Here is a 22,382-nt window from a genome sequence, read left to right as displayed (position 1 = left end):
AGAGATCTTGGAGGGTTGTAGGGCAGGAGGAGGTTACAGAGATAGGGAGGGGGCGAGGCAATAGAGTGATTTGAACACAAGGATGGGAATTTTAAAATTGAGGCGTTGCCAGCCAATGTAGGTCAACGAGCACAGGGGTGAAGGGTGAACGGGACTTTGTGCGAGTTAGGGTGCTGGCAGCAGAGTTTTGGGTGAGCTCAAGTTTATGGAGGGTGAAAGGTGTGAGAGGGTGGCCAGGAGAGCGTTGGCATGGGTCGAGTACTACCAACTGAGCCAACCTGATCGTTAACAAGCTCGCTTCGGCCCATTGTGTCTTTGCTGGTGCTAGCAACACACTGCAGCTATCTACTTTAGTCCCTTTCTCTGCTCTTTCCCGAACCCTTTCATATTTAAAATGTTCACCGCCCAGCTTAAATGAATCTGCTTCACCGTAGGGCAGCACGGTGGCATAGTGGTTAGCACTGTTGCCTCACAGCGCCAGGGACCCGGGTTCAAATCCGGCCTCGGGTGACTGTCTGTGTGGAGTTTGCACATTCTCCCCGTGTTTGCGTGGGTTTTCTCCGGGTGCTCCGGTTTCCTCCCACAGTCTAAAGATGTGCGGGTTAGGTTGATTGGCCATGATAAAAATTGGCCCTTAGTGTTAGGGGGGATTAAATATGTGGGGTTTACGGGGTTACTGGGATAGGGCTTGGGTGGGATGGCTGTCGGTGTAGGGACCGGGTGCTAGGGTTTGGATGATCAGCCATGATCTTGTTGAATGGCAGAGCAGGCTCGAAGGGCCGAATGGCCTACTCCTGCTCCTATCTTCTATGTTTCTATGTATAGGCCAGAGCTCAAGGTGAGAGAGATTTTGTTCACAGACCTCCAGGATCAGGGCCTGGCCTGGGTGCAGCTCAAACACGGCAGGCCTGATTGCAAACGGAGATACGTCCAGAAAACCAGCAGCTGCCACACTCTATAGAGTAAAAAAGGAAAAAAGACTGGTCAAATCCTGAGTACGTGCAGGGCTAAGCTTCTATCAAGCAATAATATTTTTAATTTTCGTAAACGCAGTTGGTGACCATAATTCTGTTCCACTAGTCGAGCGTGCAACTGAATCCAAGCAACATGTAGTTCCATCAATTCTGTGACTTATTGCTCGTTGCTGAACCATTGCAGAACAGGCTCAAGGGGCTAAATGGCCTACTCCTGTTCCTACAAACCCAGTGGCAGCAAGAAGCACTCCCCCGTATTACGCAGTCACAGCTCAAAAACGGGTATGGGATGGTATAAAGAATGAGTAAAGCTCCTTTTGTTCTGTCCCATTAAAGTCTGTAAAAATCATTGTCAGAAAGAGCATTCCCCTACTGGGCCAGAAGGGTATTTCCATTTCCCACACCAGCCACCATTCGGAGTGAAGTTGCTAACTTCGTGCTGTGGGCTCGTGCCCACTTCAGGCTGGGTTGATTGAAAACATTTCCAAAATCATTTAAGCAAGAACTCTTACAGTCAGATTATCATAGAAACTTACAGCACAGAAGGAGGCCATTCGGCCCACTGTGCCTGTGCCGGCTCGCTGAAAGAGCTGTCCAATTAGACCCACTCCCCCCCCCCCCGCTCTTTCCCCATAGCCCCGCACATTTTCTCCCCTTCAAGTATTTATCCAATTTCCTTTTGAAAGTTACTATTGAATCTGCTTCCACCACCATTTAAGGCAGTGCTTTTCAACTCGCTGCGTAAAAAAAATTCTCCTCATCTCCCCTTCTGGTTCTTTTGCTAGTTACCGTAAATCTGTGTCCTCTGGTTACCACCCCCTCTGCCGGTGGAAACAGTTTCTCCCTTTTTACTCTATCAAAACCTTCATGATTAGAGGAGAGAATTTCTGAGCTGAGTTCAACCTCAGGCGCCTGAGGTGAAAGGACTGTGTGGTGACTCATGGCACCACCCAGTCCCTCCAGTAACTAATTTGTGCCAGTAACGTCCACAAGAGTGTTTCTACAGCTCACAACCTCTGCACGTTTGTAGGTGCGTCAAAATCTGGCAAACTGATTGGTTGGTTCAGAGTCTAAACCTCCAATTTGTGAATCAGGTCCAGAATAAAAATGCAGTCGTCTGTCTAGATACTTACAAGTTAAAAGGGGTTGATTATGTGGTAGAGGAAAAGGAATCACTTAACGCAATAGGCACAGCACTTAACAGAGCGCCCCGAACGGTTAGACAGGGTCAGATGCGGGAGCAATAGGGCCGGCTTCCACTGCGCAATCCCGTGCTCCCAGCGTGGAGCCACGCTCACAAGTCATGGGCACACAGGCCATAATTTCTCTTCCATTAAAAAAAGGTTCAGCCCTCACGATGGAGAAAAAAAGTAAAAACCCAAAACATTCCCACACTTGAGGCGATTCTCCCAAATGATTTGTCGACAATCTCAACGCGATTTGGCTCTTTAAACTACTTGCTGGGAAGTGGTGTTCAAAACTTGCTCAATGTATTGTAGTGTGGTGTCATGCAATACAGTTTTTGTCTTTCTCACGAGCCACTCAAGCCACATTCCAAGATGCTGAAGGGTCGATAGCCAGAGGGCAGAGATTTAAGGTGATTGGCCTTATGAGGGAAAACTTGTTTACGCAACGAGTGGTTAGGATTTGGAAGGCACTGCCTGATAGGGTGGCGGAAACAGATTCAATAGCAGCCTTCAAAAGGGAATTGGATAAATACTAGAAGGAGAAAACATTGTAGGGATATGGGGAAAGAGCAGGGGAGTGGGACTAAATGGATTGCTCTTCGAAAGAGCCGGCACTGACTCGATGGGCTGAATGGCCTCCTTTTGTGCTGTACTATTCTATGATTTGATGCTGCTGCACAAAGTGATGGGATAGCAGTCTGTGCCCGTGATTCCCTGCACATTGAGCTTATGATTCCAAATGTGTGAGAGAAGCAGCTTTAATAGGGCCCTTTTCAGTTGTTCCAGACACTGGGGTGTTATACTGAAAACTAGGAAATTGAACTTGTGACCTTCTAATCTGTAGAGATCAGTATTACGCTGGGCAATGCCTTTACCCAGTAGATCACTAGGTGAGTTCCTCAATTAAAATCAAAGGCAAACTCTTCTACCCAAGTCTGCAGAGTACTATGAGTTTTAGTCACCTGTTTTTGCTGGAGGTTTCCTTTAAACAGGGCAGGATTCCTATAGATTATTTGTGAAGCAAAGCACAGCAAGGAGTGCCCAACTTCCTACGCCCTCATCCTGCGATTCCCAGCTCCTGGTTCACTAAAACCGTACAGAATTCTCACCCTGAAGTTCGTAGTCGGCCACATTTTCTTTGGCATCACACAGAAACAGCCGGAGTTGTACCCATCATTCTTGCACAGGAATTCTGTAATCTTCACTCCACCCACCAAGCAGTATCCACAGTCTAAAGTACCAGGTACTGCGGGTCACAGACAGGAAACAGAAATTTATTCTTTACATTCATTATACAACAGAATGTCAACATTCTCAGGAGTGTTTCAATGTTTATGACTTCTGGTGCTTATTTGAGAGGGTGTTTCTTGATTGCACTAAATACAGGTTCCTCTTTTTTGCTTGTGCTTATATCATGTCTTACCATGTCTCTTAGAAACTTCCCAAAGTGCTTCACATACAATGAACTATTTTGAAAATCAGTGACTGTTTTGTAGGTAGATTAGAGTAGATGTAATACTGGAAGACAGACACAATGAATGCTATGTCTGTAATGCTACTCGGGTAAGTCAAGTCATCATTAAAGAAAGCTAGTTTGACACAAAATTTAACATGCAAAACATCCGTCCGTTCATTGTGTTCTGCCCTAGGGCACACACGAGATTCTAGAGCCACTTACTAGGGAAGAGTAGCTGATCGTTCCTTGTTGCCTTTCCAATGGTTTTTACCTTCGGGGTACCTTCTGCTAGGTAGGCTTTAACCAAGGCTAAACCCTGTATGATGAGGGTCGGCCACCCACAACCGTCGAACGAAAGTATTCCCGCTGGAAGTCAATCCAATATTCAGAGCCGGGGCTCCAGTGTCTGCTGTCTGGAGTGGGGCTCGAACCCAACCCTTCTGATGCAGAGACGGGAATACTACCACTGAGCCTAGCCCAAAGTCAAGTACCCCGCTGGATGTCATCCCGGAGACCATATTCTAGTCTCCACCCGGAGACCATATTCTAGTCTCCACCCGGAGACCATATTCTAGTCTCCACTTGCCGCGGCTGTCTGGAGTGGGGCTCGAACCCTTCGCCCTCTAGCTCAGAGGCAGGAATGCTGCCATTAAGACAAAGAATCACTTCTGAAAACATACCAGGCAAATTTGGTCCTGTTGATTTTACCTGAAAGTAACAACCACCTCAGGCATTCCACTGCGGAGTGGAGCCAAGCAAACGCTAGATGAGACCCCATAGGGAAGGAGGGAGAACCGGACAGGGCATAATTCCAGAGGCCAATCGCATGCACCCTACTCGCAGACAAATTATGACCAATACTAGTGCAGCTTGGCTCAATTGGTAGCACAGGGTCAGAAGGTTGTGAACTTGAGAACTCTATACCAAGACTGAGCACATGATCTGGGTTGACACTCCAGTGCAGTACTGAGGGAGTGCTGCATTGTCAGACTTCAGATGAGGCGTTAAACCTCAGTTCAAGTGGGCATTATTCAAACTATGCAATTCCATGACACTGAACAAAAGCATTCCCAGTGTCTTGGCCAACATTAATTGGCCATTCATCCCATTGCTATTTATGGGGCATTGCCTGCGTAGAATGGTTGTCAAGTTTAGCTATATAATAGCAGACACCACACTTCAAAACAAATACACTGTGTCAAGGAACTTTGAGACATTCCACTATGGTAAGACCCTGGATAATGCAACAACTTACTGGAAGAAGGACTAGGAGCAATGAGCCTGCCCGCCCTCTTGGTTGTGGTTGGCATGGGAGAGACAAGAAAGAGGAAGGGACTAAAATAAATTAAAACAACAACAAGCTGTCTTGCTTGTGAAAGAAAGGAGGGGAATTTCCACGGAGGTTCTCCCGCTCATCTGCTGTAACGGCCTTTATGCAATTTTTCCGCGGTTTTCCGTCAAATTCACCCCCAAAATTCTTTGGCTTTTGTTGATATTGAAATGCCCCACATTTCCCCCACCCCACTCCCCTCAGGAAAAAATAAATTGCGCACAGCTTAGTATAGGAGGAGATCTTCTGGCTTCAATAGGGACCACAAGTGGATATGGCGTCTGTGTCTCTACTATTAGGAAATCCTCGTATTCAGCCGGCGAATCGGGAGCAAATCGGACCGTGTACTGGCAGCTCATCCCTGGTGCGACGATTCCACCCTCTCCTGGAAATTTGCCTGTTGGGTGAAACAGAGTTAGAAATGCGCAAAGCAATGAAAATGGTGCTTCAACAGCATTTATAGTCACAAGGGAAAAGTTAATTTATAGAATCATAGAATCATACAGCACAGAAGGAGGCCATTCAGCCCATCGTGCCTGCACCGGCTCTTTGAAAGCTATCCAATTAGTCCCACTCCTACCCCATAGTCATGCAAATTTACTCATTATTCTTTTTTAAATTTGTTTTCAGGGTGTCGACAATGCTGGCAAGGCTGTATTTATTGCTCATCCCTGGTCGCCTTAAGATAGAATCATACAGCACTGAAGGAGGCCATTCGGCCCATCGTGTCTGCGCTGGCGTTCTGAAGGAGCTGTCCAATTTAGTCCCACTCCCCTGCTCTTTTTCCATAGCCCTGCAATTTTTTCTCTTTTTAAGTGTTTATCCAATTCCCTTTTGAAAGTTGCTATTGAATCTGCTTCCATCACCCTTTCAGGCAGTGAATGCCAGATCATAACAACTCGCTGAGTAAAAAAATTCTCATCTCCACCCCCTACCCCGGCTTTTTTGCCAATTATTTTAAATCTGCGTCCTCTGGTTACCGACCCTCCTGCCAGGGGAAACTGTTTCTCTATCAAAACCCTTCATGATGGTGGTGGTGGACCTTCTGCTAGCGATTGTTTTTTACAACTACGTGGCTTGCTAGCCATTTCAGAAGGCTTTGAGAGTGAACCATATAGTGCGTGACTGGAGTCACGTGTCGGCCAGACCAGATGGGGTGGCAGCTTTCCTTTCCTGAAGGATGTTAGTGAACCAAGTTGGGTTTTCTCAGCAATCCAGCAGCTTCCATGTTCAATTCTCATGCTTCCAGCCCACGTATTGCATTCACAACTGGCCACGGTGGCCACTACTGGACCCTTTAGTGGACAGAAAATCACAGACTGCATGCGATTACCCAAAACAGGCCCCACCGCTGATAGAGGCCGCATTGGTGCTAACGTGATTTCTCCGCTACGCGCTTTGGATGGTTTAAAGGGGTAGCACTATTACAGCACTTCACTATTGAACTGGAATGCAGTAGATCACTATTGAATAAGTTATTAGTCAGTGGTTCGTGTAATCTGTAACCCTACACCATTTAGAGGGGATTAAACACATAAAATACAAAAAGTAATTGGACCGTAACGAGGTGTTATTTACTTATGGACACCTTAATGAGGTGCAAACTACTAAGTATATGCTTAACACACTGTAAGTGACAACTCTGAAATTGACTTTAATGTAAACAACAACAACTTGCATTTATACAGCGCCTTTAACATAGTAAAACGTCCCAAGGCTTCACAGGAGCGTTACCAAACAAAATTTACCACCGAGCCACATAAGGAGATATTAGGGCAGACGGCCAAAAGCTTGGTCAAAGATGTAGGTTTTAAGGAGCATCTTAAAGGAGGAGAGAGAGGTAGAGAGGCGGAGCAGTTTAGGGAGGGAATTCCCAGAGTTTTGGGCCTAGGCAGCTGATGACACGGTCATCAATGGTGGAGCGATTAAAATCGAGGATGCACAAGTGACCAGAATTGGAGGAGTGCAGCGATCTCAGGGAGGGAGGGTGGGGGGGGAGCTGATAATGGTTAACATTTTTTGGCCGATTTAAGCGATTGCCTGATTTAAACGTGGGATGTATAAGATGCTGGCAGGCAAGGCTCCACAGAGGGAATGTGCAATTTGAAAATTTACTGAGTGACTTCATGGTTCAAGCAGTACTACATATCCCTGTGGATATCTCAGCTCATCCAGGTTTATATGGGACATAAGGCTGTTAGCTCAGCAGTTTAACCTTCATTAAGTTTAAGATGCAATTGTCAAAACAACAAGATATGGCTCCCCTTTTTGCTCAGTGGTAAATGTGCCACTTGGTGTGCTGCTGAACCACACACACGGGTATGGTCCCAGGCAGGGCTGGCCTCGGGCCTGTGCTTTCCATGTGGTTGCATAGGGTCACATACTCTAGAGGCCCTCTTCGAGTTGTTTCTAAGACCTCAAGAATTTTTGGCTGTTTCTGTTTCATATGCACTTGCGGTTAAATTGACACTACATATTCTGTGATGCAGCAATGAATTCTGGCTCCGCTGTATCAAAGCTGCAGCGGTTCAAGAAGGCGGCTCACCACCACCTTCTCGGGGCAACTAGGGATGGGCAATCAATGCCGGCCTTGCTGACAGTGCCGATATCCCCGAGAATGAATAGCAAAGAAATCCAGGCTGCTGATCCCAAGAAGCAGCGTAGGGTGACGTCAAGCACAGAGTGCTGCTGCACCATGGATAGAATCAGAATCATACAACACAGGAGGAGTCCATTCGGCCCATCGTGCCTGAGCCAGCTCTTTGAAAGAGCTATCCAATTAGTCCCACTGCCCCCTGCTCTTTCCCCACAGCCCTGCAAATTTCTCCTTTTCAAGTATACGTCCAATTCCCTTTTGAAAGTTACTACTGAATCTGCTCCCACCACCCAGTGCATTCAAGAGTTGAACATAATGGTTCTTTACAAGCCATCCCCATTCAACAACCCCTTCCAGATTCTGAGTGAACAGGGAGGAAGTGCAGGGACCGGGGTTCCTGTGGAAGATATTGACTATGGTTTTAGTGGTATGGCTTAATGACTCGCAGCGATACACATCTATTTGGTTTAAGCAGGTTTCAGATCTTACACAGAAAGCTCTGGCAAAATAACTCTATTTGTCCATCAAGTTCGAATGCAACCCCAAGGCATCTGCCACATAGGAACTTAGAGAGTGTATGGTCAGCCATGGTCCCAGGTTTGATCCCTGGCCTGTGCTGAGTGAGACAAACCTGCCTTTGGGCTAGGGAGTGGAGAAGTCAGCCACTTGTTCCTGCCATGCAGTGACGTCAGCCGGCAAGTATGTGAGTGTCGGGCTCTAAACGCCAGCACTAAAATACGACATACAGACCCTACCATAATGCCAGAGATCTTATCAAACTGCATAATGTACAGAACAGGTTCTAAGAATGAACTCCCCTGTCGTATAAGGATCCCTGTCCCCAGTCTCAAACATCCTTCCTTACTTCTTTCAAATCAGACTACCACCTGTACGTGGAACTTGGTTACGTGGAGTCAGGTTTTAAAGCATTCAGGGAGAAAGATGAACGTAAAAGTATCTCTGGCATCTATTCCGCACCTGGCAGATACCCAGGCACCTATCATTATTATGTTTACAATAAATAGCAGCCTCTGTGGCTAGTGAACGGCAAGTCTCAGCATATCAGCAGAGAAATATTTAGCATCTGATATGCCTCGTACATTGTGTTCTCGTTTTACATCTTTACATTCCTGCGTATTTTGAAGGATAATGATCGGAATGTGTAACTGAGCATGTTTTATATGACAATACCTTTACAGAGGTCTAGCACAGGGATACATTTATCTACATCCTCTGTTACATATAAGATTCAGGGGGGCATGGTAGAACTCTGCAAAACAGAATGTGCTATAATATACGTAGCAGTCCCGTGCCTCTGTAAACCAGAGCTTGTTATTTAATATATTGTGGCGGTACCACCGGTTGTACCTTACATAAAGACACATAATTCCCTTTAACTTACCTTTTGGGGCTGTTGCCCCTTTAACTTACCTGTTGGGGCCGTTGCCCCTTTAAGATGCACCCTAACGTGTTGACGTCACGTCACGTATGACGTGACGTGCGTGCGGCGGCCGCCGGCCCGACTCAGCCTTCTAGGACGGCCGCCAGCACAGCCCGGCCTCGCGACTTCGGCCTCAACGGCCAGCCGACGGGAGCGACGCGATCTTCCGCTCCCGTGGCAAGCACCGGCACAGTCTGGCCTCGCAACCTCAGCCTCAACGGCCAGCGACGCAACGATGCACATCACGTGACGCCCTAAGCGCGGGAAACGCAAACAACGTGATGATGTCACAACACAAACGCGATGACGTCATCACGCTCCCCACAGGACTGCTAACTCAGTCCTCGTGGCGTCCCCGCTGGGACAAGACCTATACCACGGTGCTCCTACAGTCAGCCATCTTACCTGCCATCTTACCTGATGTAATTAGTCTGTTCCTGTAAATAAACAACTTGTTAATAGTTCGTCGAAGTCAAACTCTCTTATTTAGTGGCGATCTACACGAACCGCTACAATATACAGCAGTTATACCTCAGTAAAACAGAACATTATAATATGTACACAGGAGTATTATACCTCAGTAAAACAGAACATTATAATATGTACACAGGAGTATTATACCTCAGTAAAACAGAACTAATTATAACAAAATCAAAATACTGTGGCTGCTGGAAATCTGAAATAAAAACAGAAAATGCTGTAAATGCTCAGCAGGTCAGGCAGCATCTGTGGAGAGAGAAACAGAGTTAACGCTTCACGTCAATGACCTTCCATCAGAGCTGGGAAGATATTACAGATGAACAGCTTTTAAGCAAGTGCAAAGCCAGGGGAGAAGGGGTCAGGGAAAGAACAAAAGGGAGAGGTCTGTGACAGGGTGGGGGGCAGGAGTGATTGAGTGACAAGAGGAATGATGGTGCAAGGCAAAATTTAAAACAAAACCTGACCCAGGATAAAAGAAAAAACAAGATGACGATCAGCATATTTAAAGAAGGACCCCACTCTCTTCCTGATGGGTGACCTGCTTGCCTGCTTAAAAGAGCAGGTTAAAATTGTAACCTGCTGGAAAAAGGCAGGATCGGCTGTCATTTTTTTTAACGAGTGGGGTTGTGAAGATTTTCACAGACTGAGCACAAAGCCACCCAGTGGATAGGTGGACATAGGAATTTATAACGGCAAAGTTGACACTAAAGGCCGATAGTAACGCTGCCCACCCAGTGGAAACCAGGTAGGAGGGCAGTTAAAATGGCCATAGTGATATATACCCCCGCTGATCCTGCCTTTTTCCAGCAGGTTACAATTTTAACCTGCTCTTTTGAGCAGGCAAGCAGGTCACCCATCAGGAAGAGAGTGGGGGCCTTCTTTAAATATGCTGATCGTCATCGGAGCCCAACTGCAATTTTAAGCCAAACTGGATCTGGGGTCAGAAGGGACCCAGGATTGTAACTTAGTTTTGATCTTTTGTTTGACTTGCTTGTAGGCCAGGAGGAGCAGGAGTGCTCCTCCCGACCCCACAAGGAAATAGGCCTCCCTTACCCCGGGCTGGGGGGCTCAGCGATGGTGGTGCTATTGAAGGTCAGGGAGAGGTGGTTAGGCTTTCTCTTGTCGGAGATGGTCATTGCCTCGGCACTTAAGTAGCACAGATGTTACCCTGCCATTTGTCATCCTAAGCCTGGATGTTGTCCAGGTCCTGCCAAAAGCGCCTGACTTAATTAAAAAACATTAAAACCCTGCTTAAGGGGAACAATGTAAAAACACGCGTGCAGTCTGTTCAGGCACTTAAAGAGTTAATACTATTTACATTTGTATAGTATGACCACTTTAAGTGTACAGTCCTGTGTGGTGAATTTCATTGTGCCTACTGTATTGATGTGAAAGGTAAGCTGAAAAAACGAAAAGCTTACTGAAGTGAAAACAGGCTCGCAGCTTGCTCAAGCACTTGAAAAGTTAATACTTTTCTTTATTATTTGTTCTTGGGGTGCGATGACACTGGCAAGACTGCATTGATTACCCATCCCCAAATGCCCGGAGAATATTCAGAATCAAGCCACATAGTATGGAACACACTTCCTCTCAGTGTCACACTTACTTCCTGTAACACTTTCCTGTCACACTCTGTTGCGTCCACAGAACATAATTTGACATATTTAGTCACCATAAATATGTCGACAATAACACATTGAACACCATATAAATAGCATATCCTCCAACTCCAACTCCAGCTCCTATCAGCAACACCATGTGAGATTATATATAGACACAGCTATAAGTATTGGTATATAAACCAACGAGAGCCTGCATTTCCCATATGCTTTGCCAGTGGAGGCTCCCTCCAGCAGCACAGATTCATGAAATTCCTAATATACAACAAGTTGCATTTATTTAGCGCCTTTAATGTAGTAAAACGTCCCAAAGCGCTTCACAGGAACATTATCAAACAAAATTTGACACCGAGTCACATAAGGAGATAATAAGACAGGTGACTAAAAGCTTGGTTAAAGAGTTAGTTTTAAGCAGCGTCTTAAAGGAGGAGAGAGAGGTAGAGAGGTGGAGAGGTTTAGGGAGGGAATTCCAGAGCTTAGGGCCTTGGCAGCTGAAGACACGGCCACCGATGGTGGAGCAAAGAAAATCGGGGTTGCGCAAGATGTTCATAATTCTAATATACTTAGATCTGACTGTATACATTTTGACAGTCACCAAAAAATGAAACGAAAGGGTCTGCTTACCCAGTCCGATGGAAAAGAATGAGGTGCTCGGTGGGATGATTCTGAGATGGCGGCTGCTGGAAGTCAGATTCCGCAGCTCAACATTTGTCTGGAAAAAGATGAGGGAACGTAACAAGATGATTTGCTTAACTAAAATGAGAATGAGAGAGAGAGAGTAAAGAAAAAAATCAAAGATTTATCAGTAGCGTAGATTTGCATTTTTCTGCCAACAGTACACTTGTATCGTACTGGTGAATCTCCCCATGACATTGCTTATGATATTATACACTGTTTTATAAGGACAGGAGCATCATACAATGTAACGCACAACATATTACTCTGCTATTAATGTGTACTAATATGTAATGTGTGTGCCTCTTTAAGTTGGCAATTGCTGTAAGCAGGCACTATCCGATGTCAGTTCAAGGGTACTTTCCATTGCTGGGGTAGTTTCTCCGCAGATTGGCAGTGATTTAAAATCTGCGGCCGAATTGTATCCATCTGCAGTCTGGCCATGGAGTTGCGCACAGTGGGCTGTTCGACGCTATGGTTTCAAGGTTTGCTAGGCATTCCCAACAGGGTATGCAGGTGTTGTGCTGCGAGAGCCTGGGTGTGGTGAATGTACAGAAGTTCCAATTGCAACACAAGTGGAACCACCAAGTTTCTGATGAAAGGTCGTCAATTTTGTCTCTCTCTCTCTACTGATGCTGCCTGATCTGTTGAGTACTTCCAGCATTGTCCGTTTTTATTTCATCAAGTTTATGACTGGGCGTTGGATATGGTGATCACATACTATATATTATCAAGATTACTCATGGTGGTCTCTGTAATCTCCTCCAGCCCCACAACCCTCCCAGATTCTGCAATCTAATTCTGGCCTCTTGAGCAGCCCCTATTATAATCGCTCCACCATTGGTGGCTGTGCCTTCAGCTGCCAAGGCCCTAAGCTCTGGAATTCCCTCCCTAAACCTCTCTGCCTCTCTAGCTCTGTTTCCTCCTTTAAGATGCTCCTTAAAACCTACCTCCATCTGCCCTAATATCTTCTTATGTGGCTTGCTCTCAATTTTTGTTTTATAAGGCTCCTGTGATGCATCCTGGGACGTTTTACTACGTCAAAGGCGCTATATAAATACAAGTTATTGTTGTTGATTGCATAAGTGAATAGCATTTTTATTACAAAGGATTCGGAGAGTGTCAGTGGTGTTTTTGGGTTCGGAGTGTTTGGTTATGTCCACAGTTGTGTGGAAATTGTAATTCGTTGACCATCATATGTGTTTCTTTACCTGTGTCATCAGTTTTCTATCGCAACTGACTGTAAGTTATTTATCCCTGATTCATCGGGGGTCTGGGTGCACTAGGAGAGGGACTGTGGGGTTTGGAAGGAATGGCCATTTAGGAAGGCATGGGCCTACATTTAGAGGAGTGCTGAGGTCTGGGATGATTAATAAGGGGCCAGTAACGGGACTTGGGAACAGTAAAGGACAGTTGCATGATTCAGGGAGGAAGTGAGAAGTTTGGGGACGATTAGAGAGAAGGGTCTTGGGGTATGGAGGAATGAGGGGTGGAGGGCGTTGGAGAATGGGAGGGGGGGGCTTTTGATGTATAATATTGGAGGGGTGGGGTCTAGCAGCACTTTTGTGGAGAGTGAATGAAGGAGCCTTTGTGAATTCCGCCCCTCGCCCAGGAGTTTTAGAAAAGTGCTTTCCCAGTCCTATAGTCACATTCCAGTCCACAACCCAGGAACCAGCTTTAAATTCTTTACGGTGCTTACTGCCCTTTGCTATCTTACTAACTTAAAGCCAGTTCCCAGGTCATAGCTGGGAATGCAGCAGAAGGCTTCCGAGCATGCGGATATCGAGTTGCGACAGGACCAGCTTGGCGGTGATATTATCTGCAGTCAATCAGACTGCCTGCACTCACTGCCAAACACTGGGTGAGAACCCAGACGGCTGTCTGGCACCATGGGCAAAACTCCAGCAAAGAGTCAATGGCTTCGGGAGGAGAGGGCAGAGGGGTGATTTGGCAAGAAAAGACAATTGGAAAAAGGAACAGTACTGAAGGTTAGAAGGTCAAAGATGCTCAAATATCCTACCAAAATACTTTGACTACTTTGTCATTTGTGGAATGCAACTGAGCAGGACTGAATCATAACGTGCAATGCTAGACTGACGCCCTGAATTTCTTTTGCCTCCATTACCATGGGGAGCCTGGGCAAAAGTTTCACAAAAGCACCTTTAAAGATTTAGCTGTGGTTTTGAATCTCCCTCAGGGAATAAATAACTTACAGTCAGTTGAAATGAGTCAGCTTGACGAGCCGAGTGGTCTGATTTTGCGCCACATTTTCTTGTAAGAAGTACCTGTACTTTACCTGAACTCCAATATATGGGAGGGATGGATCTCCCATACAAATCTTCTCCCTTTTGAAATTATATTATGAGATGGCAGTGTAAGAATGCTTAATATTCTTATCTAAAATTCCTGTGTCCACTGGCAGTAATGCATTTATTAAAAAAAATAAAACATTAAAAAAATGTACAGGTGAGCTGTCATTAAAGGGCCAATGAGGATGTCACCACACTTAAAGGCAGCTGGCCACAGAGGGGGCACTTTTTTATGGCTTTTACAAAGGCTCTAAATATTTTAAATGCGTATTTCAGCTTTTACAAGACTTAGAAAAAGAATGACTTGCGCCTTTCATAGAAACATAGAAGATAGGAGCAGGAGTAGGCCATTCGGCCCCTCGAGCCTGCTCCACCATTCAATGCGATCATGGCTGATCATCCAAATTCAGTACCCTGTCCCTGCCTTCTCCCCATATCCCTTGATCCCTTTAGCCTCAAGAAACATATCCAACTCTTTCTTGAATATATTTAATGAATTGGCCTCCACCGCCTTCTGTGGCAGAGAATTCCACAGGTTCACCACTCTCTGGGTGAAGAAATTCCTCCTCATCTCAGTCCTAAATGGCCTACCCCTTATCCTTAGACTATGACCCCTGGTTCTGGACTCCCCGGCCATCAGAAACATCCTTTCTGCATCTAGTCTGTCCAGACCTGACAGAATTTTATAGGTTTCAATGAGATCCCCTCTCAATCTTCTAAACTCCAGTGAGTATAAGCCCAATCGACACAATCTCTCCTCATACATCATTCCTGCCATCCCAGGTATCAGCCTGGTGAATCTTCGCTGAACTCCCTCCATGGCAAGAACATCCTTCCTCAGGTAAGGTGACCAAAACTGCACACAATACTCAAGGTGTGGTCTCACCAAGGCTCAGGACCTCAGGACGTCCCAAAGTGCTTAACAGCCAATGAAGTACAGCCAATGTTGTACAGGAAACTTTCTGGTATCCAGCACGGACGGGACCGACCTGGTGCCGGTTCATCAACAATTCCGGATAACCAAACGCTATAGTGAAAGATACGGAGCTCAAAGCAACAAACCCTGTTGCTTAGCAACAGCTTCAGAACAATGGCCACAAGTTGCAAGCATCTCTAGCTTAGCAACAGCGTCAGCTACACCCTTGCACAGCAACAAATGGAGTAAAAAAAGTAATAAAAGTTACCTGAACCGACTCCTGAATTTTGCCAGTGGATAGAGCGTTCCGGTTATTTAGGGGCCTGTTAATCGAAAGTTTCCTGTACTGTAGGAAATGCGGAAGCCAATTTGTGCACAGCAAAGTCCCACAAACAGCAATATGATAATGACCAGAGAATCTGTTTCTAGGAGTTAGTTGAGGGATACTTATTGGCCAGGACACTGGGGAGAACTCCCCTGCTCTTCTTCGAAATAGTGCCATGGGAGCTTTTACGTCCATCTGTGACAGTGCCTTGGTTTTACGTCTCATCCAAAAGACCGCACCTCCGACAGCGCAGCACTCCCTCAGTACTGCGCTGCGAGCGTCAGCTTAGATTTTGTGCTCAAGTTTCTAGAGTGGCGGCTTGAACCCACCACTTTCAAACTCAAGAGGCGAGAGTGCTACCCACTGAGCCATGGCCGACAGTGGTCGATTTGCAATAATAAAAAGGTAGCTGGTAAAATCGGAGCCTGTGGGCAAATGAGAGGCACAGCACTTGAAGTCCTGTTCGGAGGCTGGTGAAGTCAAGGTGCCGCTTCATGAGGCTCTGGTGAGAAAGACAGCCCTAGCTGGCACTCCAGGACACATTCCCCTAAGCAGAGCAGTGCAGAGTGTCTGGCAGGAGGTGGCAAAGAAAACAAGGTCAGGGAGGAGGTGACTTTGACTGTCCCTGTGGCGCAAGCTGGCTGCGGGCATCCTTGCAGCAGATGACACAGATTTACAACTGGCCCTGTGCTGATCCGGAGCCCGCAGAGCCAGTACTTTACAGTATTATAATAGCAAAATACTGCGGATGCTGGAAATCTGAAATAACAACAGAAAATGCTGGAAATACTCAGCAGGCCAGGCAGCATCCGTGGAGAGAGAAACAGAGTTAACGTTTCAGGTCTGGGACCCTTCATCAGAACTGGAAAAAGCTGGAAATGTAACAGGCAGGTGCAGAGACGGGGGAGTGGCGGGGGGGGGGGGGGGAGAAAGGAATTGAAAGAACATGCTGTGAAAATGTTGCACATGGGAATGGCAAAATCATACTGCATGAAAAATGGGGGCAGGGATTATTATCTGAAATTGTTGAACTCTACGTTGAGTCCGGCAGGCTGTAAAGTGCCTAATCGAAAGATGAGGTGCTGTTCCTCGAGCTTACGTTGAGCTTCATTAGAACAATGTAATAAAATCTGTTACATTTCCAGCTTTTTCCAGTTCTGACGAAGAGTCATCGACCTGAAACGTTAACTCTGTTTCTCTCTCCACGGATGCTGCCCTGGCCTGCTGAGTATTTCCAGCATTTTCTGTTGTTATTTCAGTACTTTACAGTAATAGAAACAGAAAATGATGGAAGTACTCAGCAGGTCCCGGCAGCATCTGTGGTGAGAGAAACAGAGTTAACGTTTCAGGTCGATGACCTGGCGTCAGAACTAGAAGAAGTTAGAGATGTAACAGGTTTTAAGCAAGTACAGAGGCAGGGAAGGCGGGAGGGGGAGGGGGTGGAGAAAAGAACAAAAGGGAAGGTCTGTGATAGGGTGGAAGGCAGGAGTGACCAAATAACAAAAGGGATGTTGGCGCAAGGGAAAAGGGGGCGGTAGTCAATATTCCCTTTAATTTCTTTGGGGGTGCACGGCCCCTTTAAGGGGCTGCATGGGCCATTCAAAATACTGCGCATGCGCTGTTTTTCCTATTTAAAAGCCGGTGAGCCGGCTGCGCGGGAGTTGCCGAACGCTGCGCGGCCGCTTAAAGGGGACATTGGTGGTAATGGGACAAGTAAAGAAACAAAAGATGGGTCTAGAGGCAACAACAGAACCATTACCAGCACAGTCATAGAAACATAGGAATAGGAGTAGGCCATTCAGCCCCTCGAGCCTGTTCCACAATTCAACTAGATCATGGCTGATCCATATCTTAACCCCATTGTTGGGCAGTTGTGCCAGAGGCTACAGATACAGTTGGTGCCAGTGCAGGCAGTCCGCATCTGATGCCTGCTAGTCTCCCTAGCATGCCTTCTCTCATCCCGTACTGCAACCACGAAATACTGCAAATGGGACGCTTCAAAATTAACACCTGCCACTAATTTTAACTTGCCCTGCTGACCGGCAAGGACTCTTCACTTAGATGCTGTGGCGCTACCCAAGCCCCCTAATAAAAGTTTCTGTTGTAAAAGCTCCTTTTCATGTTCCTTTTTTCTTCGCCGCTTTCCTGTGCTGCTGCTATCTTGTAAATATCTTAATTATAGACTGCTCTCTCGTGAATTAGGAGGCCAACTTTAGGCTTTACATAAACATTAAGTAATGTTAGGAGAAAGAAAAAAAAATCTCCAATAAAAAAATTGATGAAAAATGTTTTCATTAAACTGACAACAAAAAATTAGTAACAAAATCTATACTACAAAACTAAGAAACAAAAACGTTGCATAAAAGCCTCAAGCCCCTTTGATAGCTTCATCACTCATTGATAAAGGGAGCACCCAGCTCAATCTCAACCTGGGCAGATGGAACATGGAACTCAGCTTCATTTCAATGCCTTCTGTAATATTTAAATAACACTATGGCTCCTTATTTAAGTAACGCTACGGCCGCTCGGCTGGAAATATAGCTCTTGGTGTAAAGTGGGACAGATCTGGCCCTCTGGATCTCAGGCTGATTTTTCAGTTCCTCTCCCCCCAGCGCCTATTATCACTCCCTATATCACCAGTCTTGAGGATCAGAAAAATCGACTCCGATGTTCAAATCTCATCGTTTGAAACAGGATGGATCTCTGTTTCGATATGGGTGGGGGGGGGGGAGGAAAAAGTCAATATTTAATGTAAGCATTTTCACACCCCTTTGAAATTACTGACACCATCTGGACTTACCTCATACACTTGTCCTACTTTGTAATCCGTAAAGAGGACAATTGGTGGATTTGCCAGAAAAACGGGAATCGGTTCATTGGGGTCACTGCACCACAAAAAGGAACAATATTATACATCAGCCACCCAAAAACCATCTAGATTTTGACCCCCTATAATTTGTTATTTTTGCTATTGAGAAATCTTCTGCCTCTCATCATTTTCAGTTTATTAAAATCTAGTCCTGCTGATCTAGCTCATCCTTTCTCAAGAACTCACAGCTGCGGCACTCCTTAGCTTCCCCTCGTCCTGCCACCCTCCTATAATCTTCAGCACTTTAAAAGCCCAATCTTGGCATCACCGTAACGTTTTTGATTTCTATGATCTGCTCTGCTACTCCTTCCAAACTTGGTGGTGTCCTGCATTGTTAGAACACAAGAGGTAGGAGCAGGAGTCGGCCATTCGGCCCCTCGAGCCTGCTCCGCCATTCAATAAGATCATGGCTGATCTGATCTTGGCCTCAACTCCACTTCCCTGCCCGCTCCCCATAACCCTTTGATTCCCTTACCTTTCAAAAATCTGTCAATCTCCACCTTAAATACAGGAAACTCTCGTTTAAACGGCACCTAAATATCCGGAATTCTCTATTAACCGGCAAAATTCATACTCCAAAAACACCTCAATAACCAGAAATGTTGCCGAGTCCGAGTCCGAGTCTCCCGCGGTGGCCGAGTTAGTCAATGGGGGTAATTTTCCAAACTGCCACTACTCGGCTTCTTGGCGCTGTCGGAAGTCCGAACACCTCAATAACAGGAGTCTGACTCTTTGTTTGTTAAAAATAGCCTCGGTAGATAACCCTCTCCGTCATCCGGAATTTTTAATCAACCGGCACCATCCCGGTCCCGTCGGTGCTGGATACCAGAGAGTTTCCTGTATATTCAATGACCCAGCCTCCACAGCTCTCTGGGGAAGAGAATTCCAAAGATTCACGACCCTCAGAGAAGAAATTCCTCCTCATTTCCAATTTAAATGGGTGCCCCTTATTCTGAAATTATGCCCCCTAGTTCTAGATTCCCCCACGAGGGGAAACATCCTCTCTGCATCGACCCTGTCAAGCCCCTTCAGAATCTTATTATATGTTTCAATAAGATCCCCTCTCATTCTTCTAAACTCCAATGAGTATAGGCCCAACCTGCTCAACCTTTCTTCATAAGACAACCCCCTTCATCTCTGGAATCAACCTCGTTCTCCGGAATACACCTGTTGGACTTGGCCTTTCAGAAAGGAATGGTTCCCATGCAGTCATTACTTATAGATAATTATTATCATTAAAAATCATGCTTAAGGTGCCCACTTCCTGGCCACAAACCTTACTTCCTGTTGTCACAATTTTTGGTCACGCTTTTGTATCCCATTGTAATCACGGCCTCTGGCCACTAGGTGGCTATGTGGAGCACCATTCTGTCACCAACTCTATCACCATGTAATATTCATCAATTGACCATTGGCAATTCTACAGTTAAACTACTAGTATTCCTGCACACTTTATCATGTTTTGTGTCACCCTTATACCCCTGACATCTATCTGCCATATTTGGCTGTCACACCTCTACAACTTCTCAATGCCTTCACAGTCCTATTCTGCCTTGTAGCCAATTCCTTCCTTGGTCCTTCAACTTCTCCCAACTCTGTTGAAATCTGAAGAAAATTCCATCACCCATCTTTTGTCAGCAACTGAAATTTCTAATGTTCAAATTAAGGCTTTAAACAAAATAAAAACAACAAAAAAATACATTTTCACAATAACATGATTACATTTACCCATTGAATTGTCTTTTGTACACTTTGCTTCAAAGCCTTTAGTCTCCGTCAAAAGCCTGGGTTTAAATTTGATATTTTTACTCTACAGCCTTAGCGTGAGCAGTATGCCCAATCTCCCAGGATGCACATTAGTCATCCCTAATGCTTGAATGTTTATCTTCAGCCTCCAGCAGTATCTGCTTGGTTGCATATCAAAATTATTATTTTTTTAAACTTTATTCAGATAAAGTTTATTTTGAACTTTAAAAAGAGAGGATGTGTTTGTGTGTGTGTGTGTAAGAAAGAGAGAGCGTGAGAGACAGAATTGAAGAAAAAAATGATTAATTGTACTAATCAGACATCTGTTGTAGTCTGTTCGTGTTCGATGATGTACTCCATAAATTTCAGAAAGACACAGAGACCCCTTTCAACAACAACAGACAGCTGTTGTAGCATCTATATTCCAGTGATAAGCATGTATTATTTACTTCCTTCTGTGGAAAAGACAAATTATAACTCTGTCCCATCACAGTTCATGTGTTTTCAAAATAATTTCAGTACATTTTCAACTATATTTTTAAATAAAAGCTACTCATTTTTTACTTAAGAACGCATTCTAAGTAAGTGGGGGGGGGGGGCAGGGGGGAGAGACAGCGACAGATAGAGAAGCAGGAACAGAGTGCGGTAGGTTTTTGTCCACCACCTGGGTGGTAATCTAGCAGAGCAGATCGCCCACCCGTTATAGAACACGTCCAGTGCTCAGTTCATCGATTTCAATGGAATGAAAATCAGGTGGGTTTTAGAATGAGTGGGCCATACACTCCGCCAGATTACATGGGAACAGAGGAACAGTAGGAGGCTAGTCAGTCCCTCGAGCCTCTTAGGAACACAGGAGCAGGAGTAGGCCGTTCAGCCCCTCGAGCCTGTTCTGCCATTCAATTCGATCATGGTTGGTCTGTATCTTAACTCCATCCATCTGCCTTGGTTCCATATCCTTGTTTAGCAAAAATTGATCGATCTCAGGTTTATAATTATTAACTGAGCTAGCAGCTGCTGCTTTTTGTGGGAGAGAGTTCCACACTTCTACCACCCTTTGCGTGAAGTAGTGTTTCCGAACTTCTCTCTTGAATAGCCTGGCTCTGATTTTAAGGTTCTGTCCCCTTGTCCTAGGCTCCCCCACCAGCAGAAAAAGTTTCGATATCTATCCTATCAATTTCTTTCAAAATCCTAAAAACCTCAATCATATCACCCTTTAATCTCCTATATTCCAGGAAACACAAGCCTAGTTTATGTAACCTCTCCTCATAATCTAACTCTTGGAGCCCTGGTAACATTCTGATGAATCTGTGCTGCACTCCTCCCAAGGCCAATATATCCTTTCTAAGGTGCGGGTCCCAGAACTGTACACAGTGCTCCAGATGTGGTCTAACCAGGGCTTTGTATAGCTGTAACAAAACTTTCTCCACTCTATATTCTAGCCCTCTAGTTATGGATGACCTCACACTTACCTACGCTGAAATCTATCTGCCACAGTTTCATCCATTCACTTAATCTATCAATGTCTCTTTATCATTTTATGCTCCCATCTACACTATAATCACCAATCTTTGAGCCATCGGCAAACTTGGATATATGGCTCTCTATTGTGTTATCCGTCATTAATAATTATAGTGAATAGTTGAGGTCCCAGCACAGGTCCTTGTGGGACATCACTAGTCATTTCCTTCCAATTCAAGCACATACACCAGAATTATACCTTCTCTTAAACAACAACAACTTGTATTTATATAGCACCTTTAACGTAGTAAAAGTTAAATTATGAGGACAGCTTGCATGGTTTGTATTCCCTAGAGTTTAAAAGGTTGAGGGGTGATTTTTTTTTAAATTCGTTTATGGGATGTGGGCGTCGCTGGTAAGGCCAGCATTTATTGCCCATCCCTAATTGCCCTCGAGAAGGTGGTGGTGAGCCGCCTTCTTGAACCGCTGCAGTCCGTGTGGTGAAGGTGCTCCCGCAGTGCTGTTAGGGAGGGAGTTCCAGGATTTTGACCCAGCAACGATGAAGGATCGGCGATATATTTCTAAGTCAGGGTGGTGTGTGACTTGGAGGGGAACTTGGAAGTGGTGGTGTTCCCATGCACCTGCTGCCCTTGTCCTTCTAGGTGGAAGAGGTCGCGGGTTTGGGAGGTGCTGCCAAAGAAGCCTTGGTGAGTTGCTGCAGTGCATCTTGTAGATGGTACACACTGCAGCCACGGTACGCCGGTGGTGGAGGGAGTGAATGTTGAAGGTGGTGGATGGAGTGCCAATCAAGCAGGCTGCTTTGTCCTGGATGGTGTCGAGCTTCTTGAGTATTGTTGGAGCTGCACTCATCTAGGCAAGTGGAGAGTATTCCATCACACTCCTTACTTGTGCCTTGTAGATGGTGGAAAGGCTTTGGGGAGTCAGGAGGTGAGACACTCGCCGCAGAATAACTAGCCTCTGACCTGCTCTTGTTGCCACAG

At 45.6% G+C, this 22,382-nt stretch overlaps 1 protein-coding gene across 2 annotated transcripts in view; it reads right to left on the bottom strand.

Moving 5' to 3' along the window:
• The window catches only part of dlec1 (DLEC1 cilia and flagella associated protein), a 180,703-nt gene that overhangs the window by 127,309 nt on the left and 31,012 nt on the right, over nt 1-22,382 (bottom strand). For both annotated transcript variants that reach the window (XM_085987395.1, XM_085987396.1), the window contains exons 8-12: nt 18,109-18,193; nt 11,708-11,795; nt 5,171-5,344; nt 3,271-3,407; nt 863-955 (exon numbers count right to left, since the gene is read on the bottom strand). In XM_085987395.1, the coding sequence (XP_085843521.1) occupies nt 863-955; nt 3,271-3,407; nt 5,171-5,344; nt 11,708-11,795; nt 18,109-18,193 (577 nt within the window). The remainder of the gene's footprint in view (nt 1-862; nt 956-3,270; nt 3,408-5,170; nt 5,345-11,707; nt 11,796-18,108; nt 18,194-22,382) is intronic.

This window comes from Somniosus microcephalus, chromosome 5 (assembly GCF_052327205.1).
Source record: "Somniosus microcephalus isolate GS21.2 chromosome 5, FLI_Smic_1.0, whole genome shotgun sequence".
In the NCBI taxonomy this organism is placed as follows: Eukaryota; Metazoa; Chordata; class Chondrichthyes; order Squaliformes; family Somniosidae; genus Somniosus; species Somniosus microcephalus.
The sequence above is the reverse complement of the archived record's forward strand: the minus strand, read 5'-3'. Positions and strand labels throughout refer to the sequence as shown.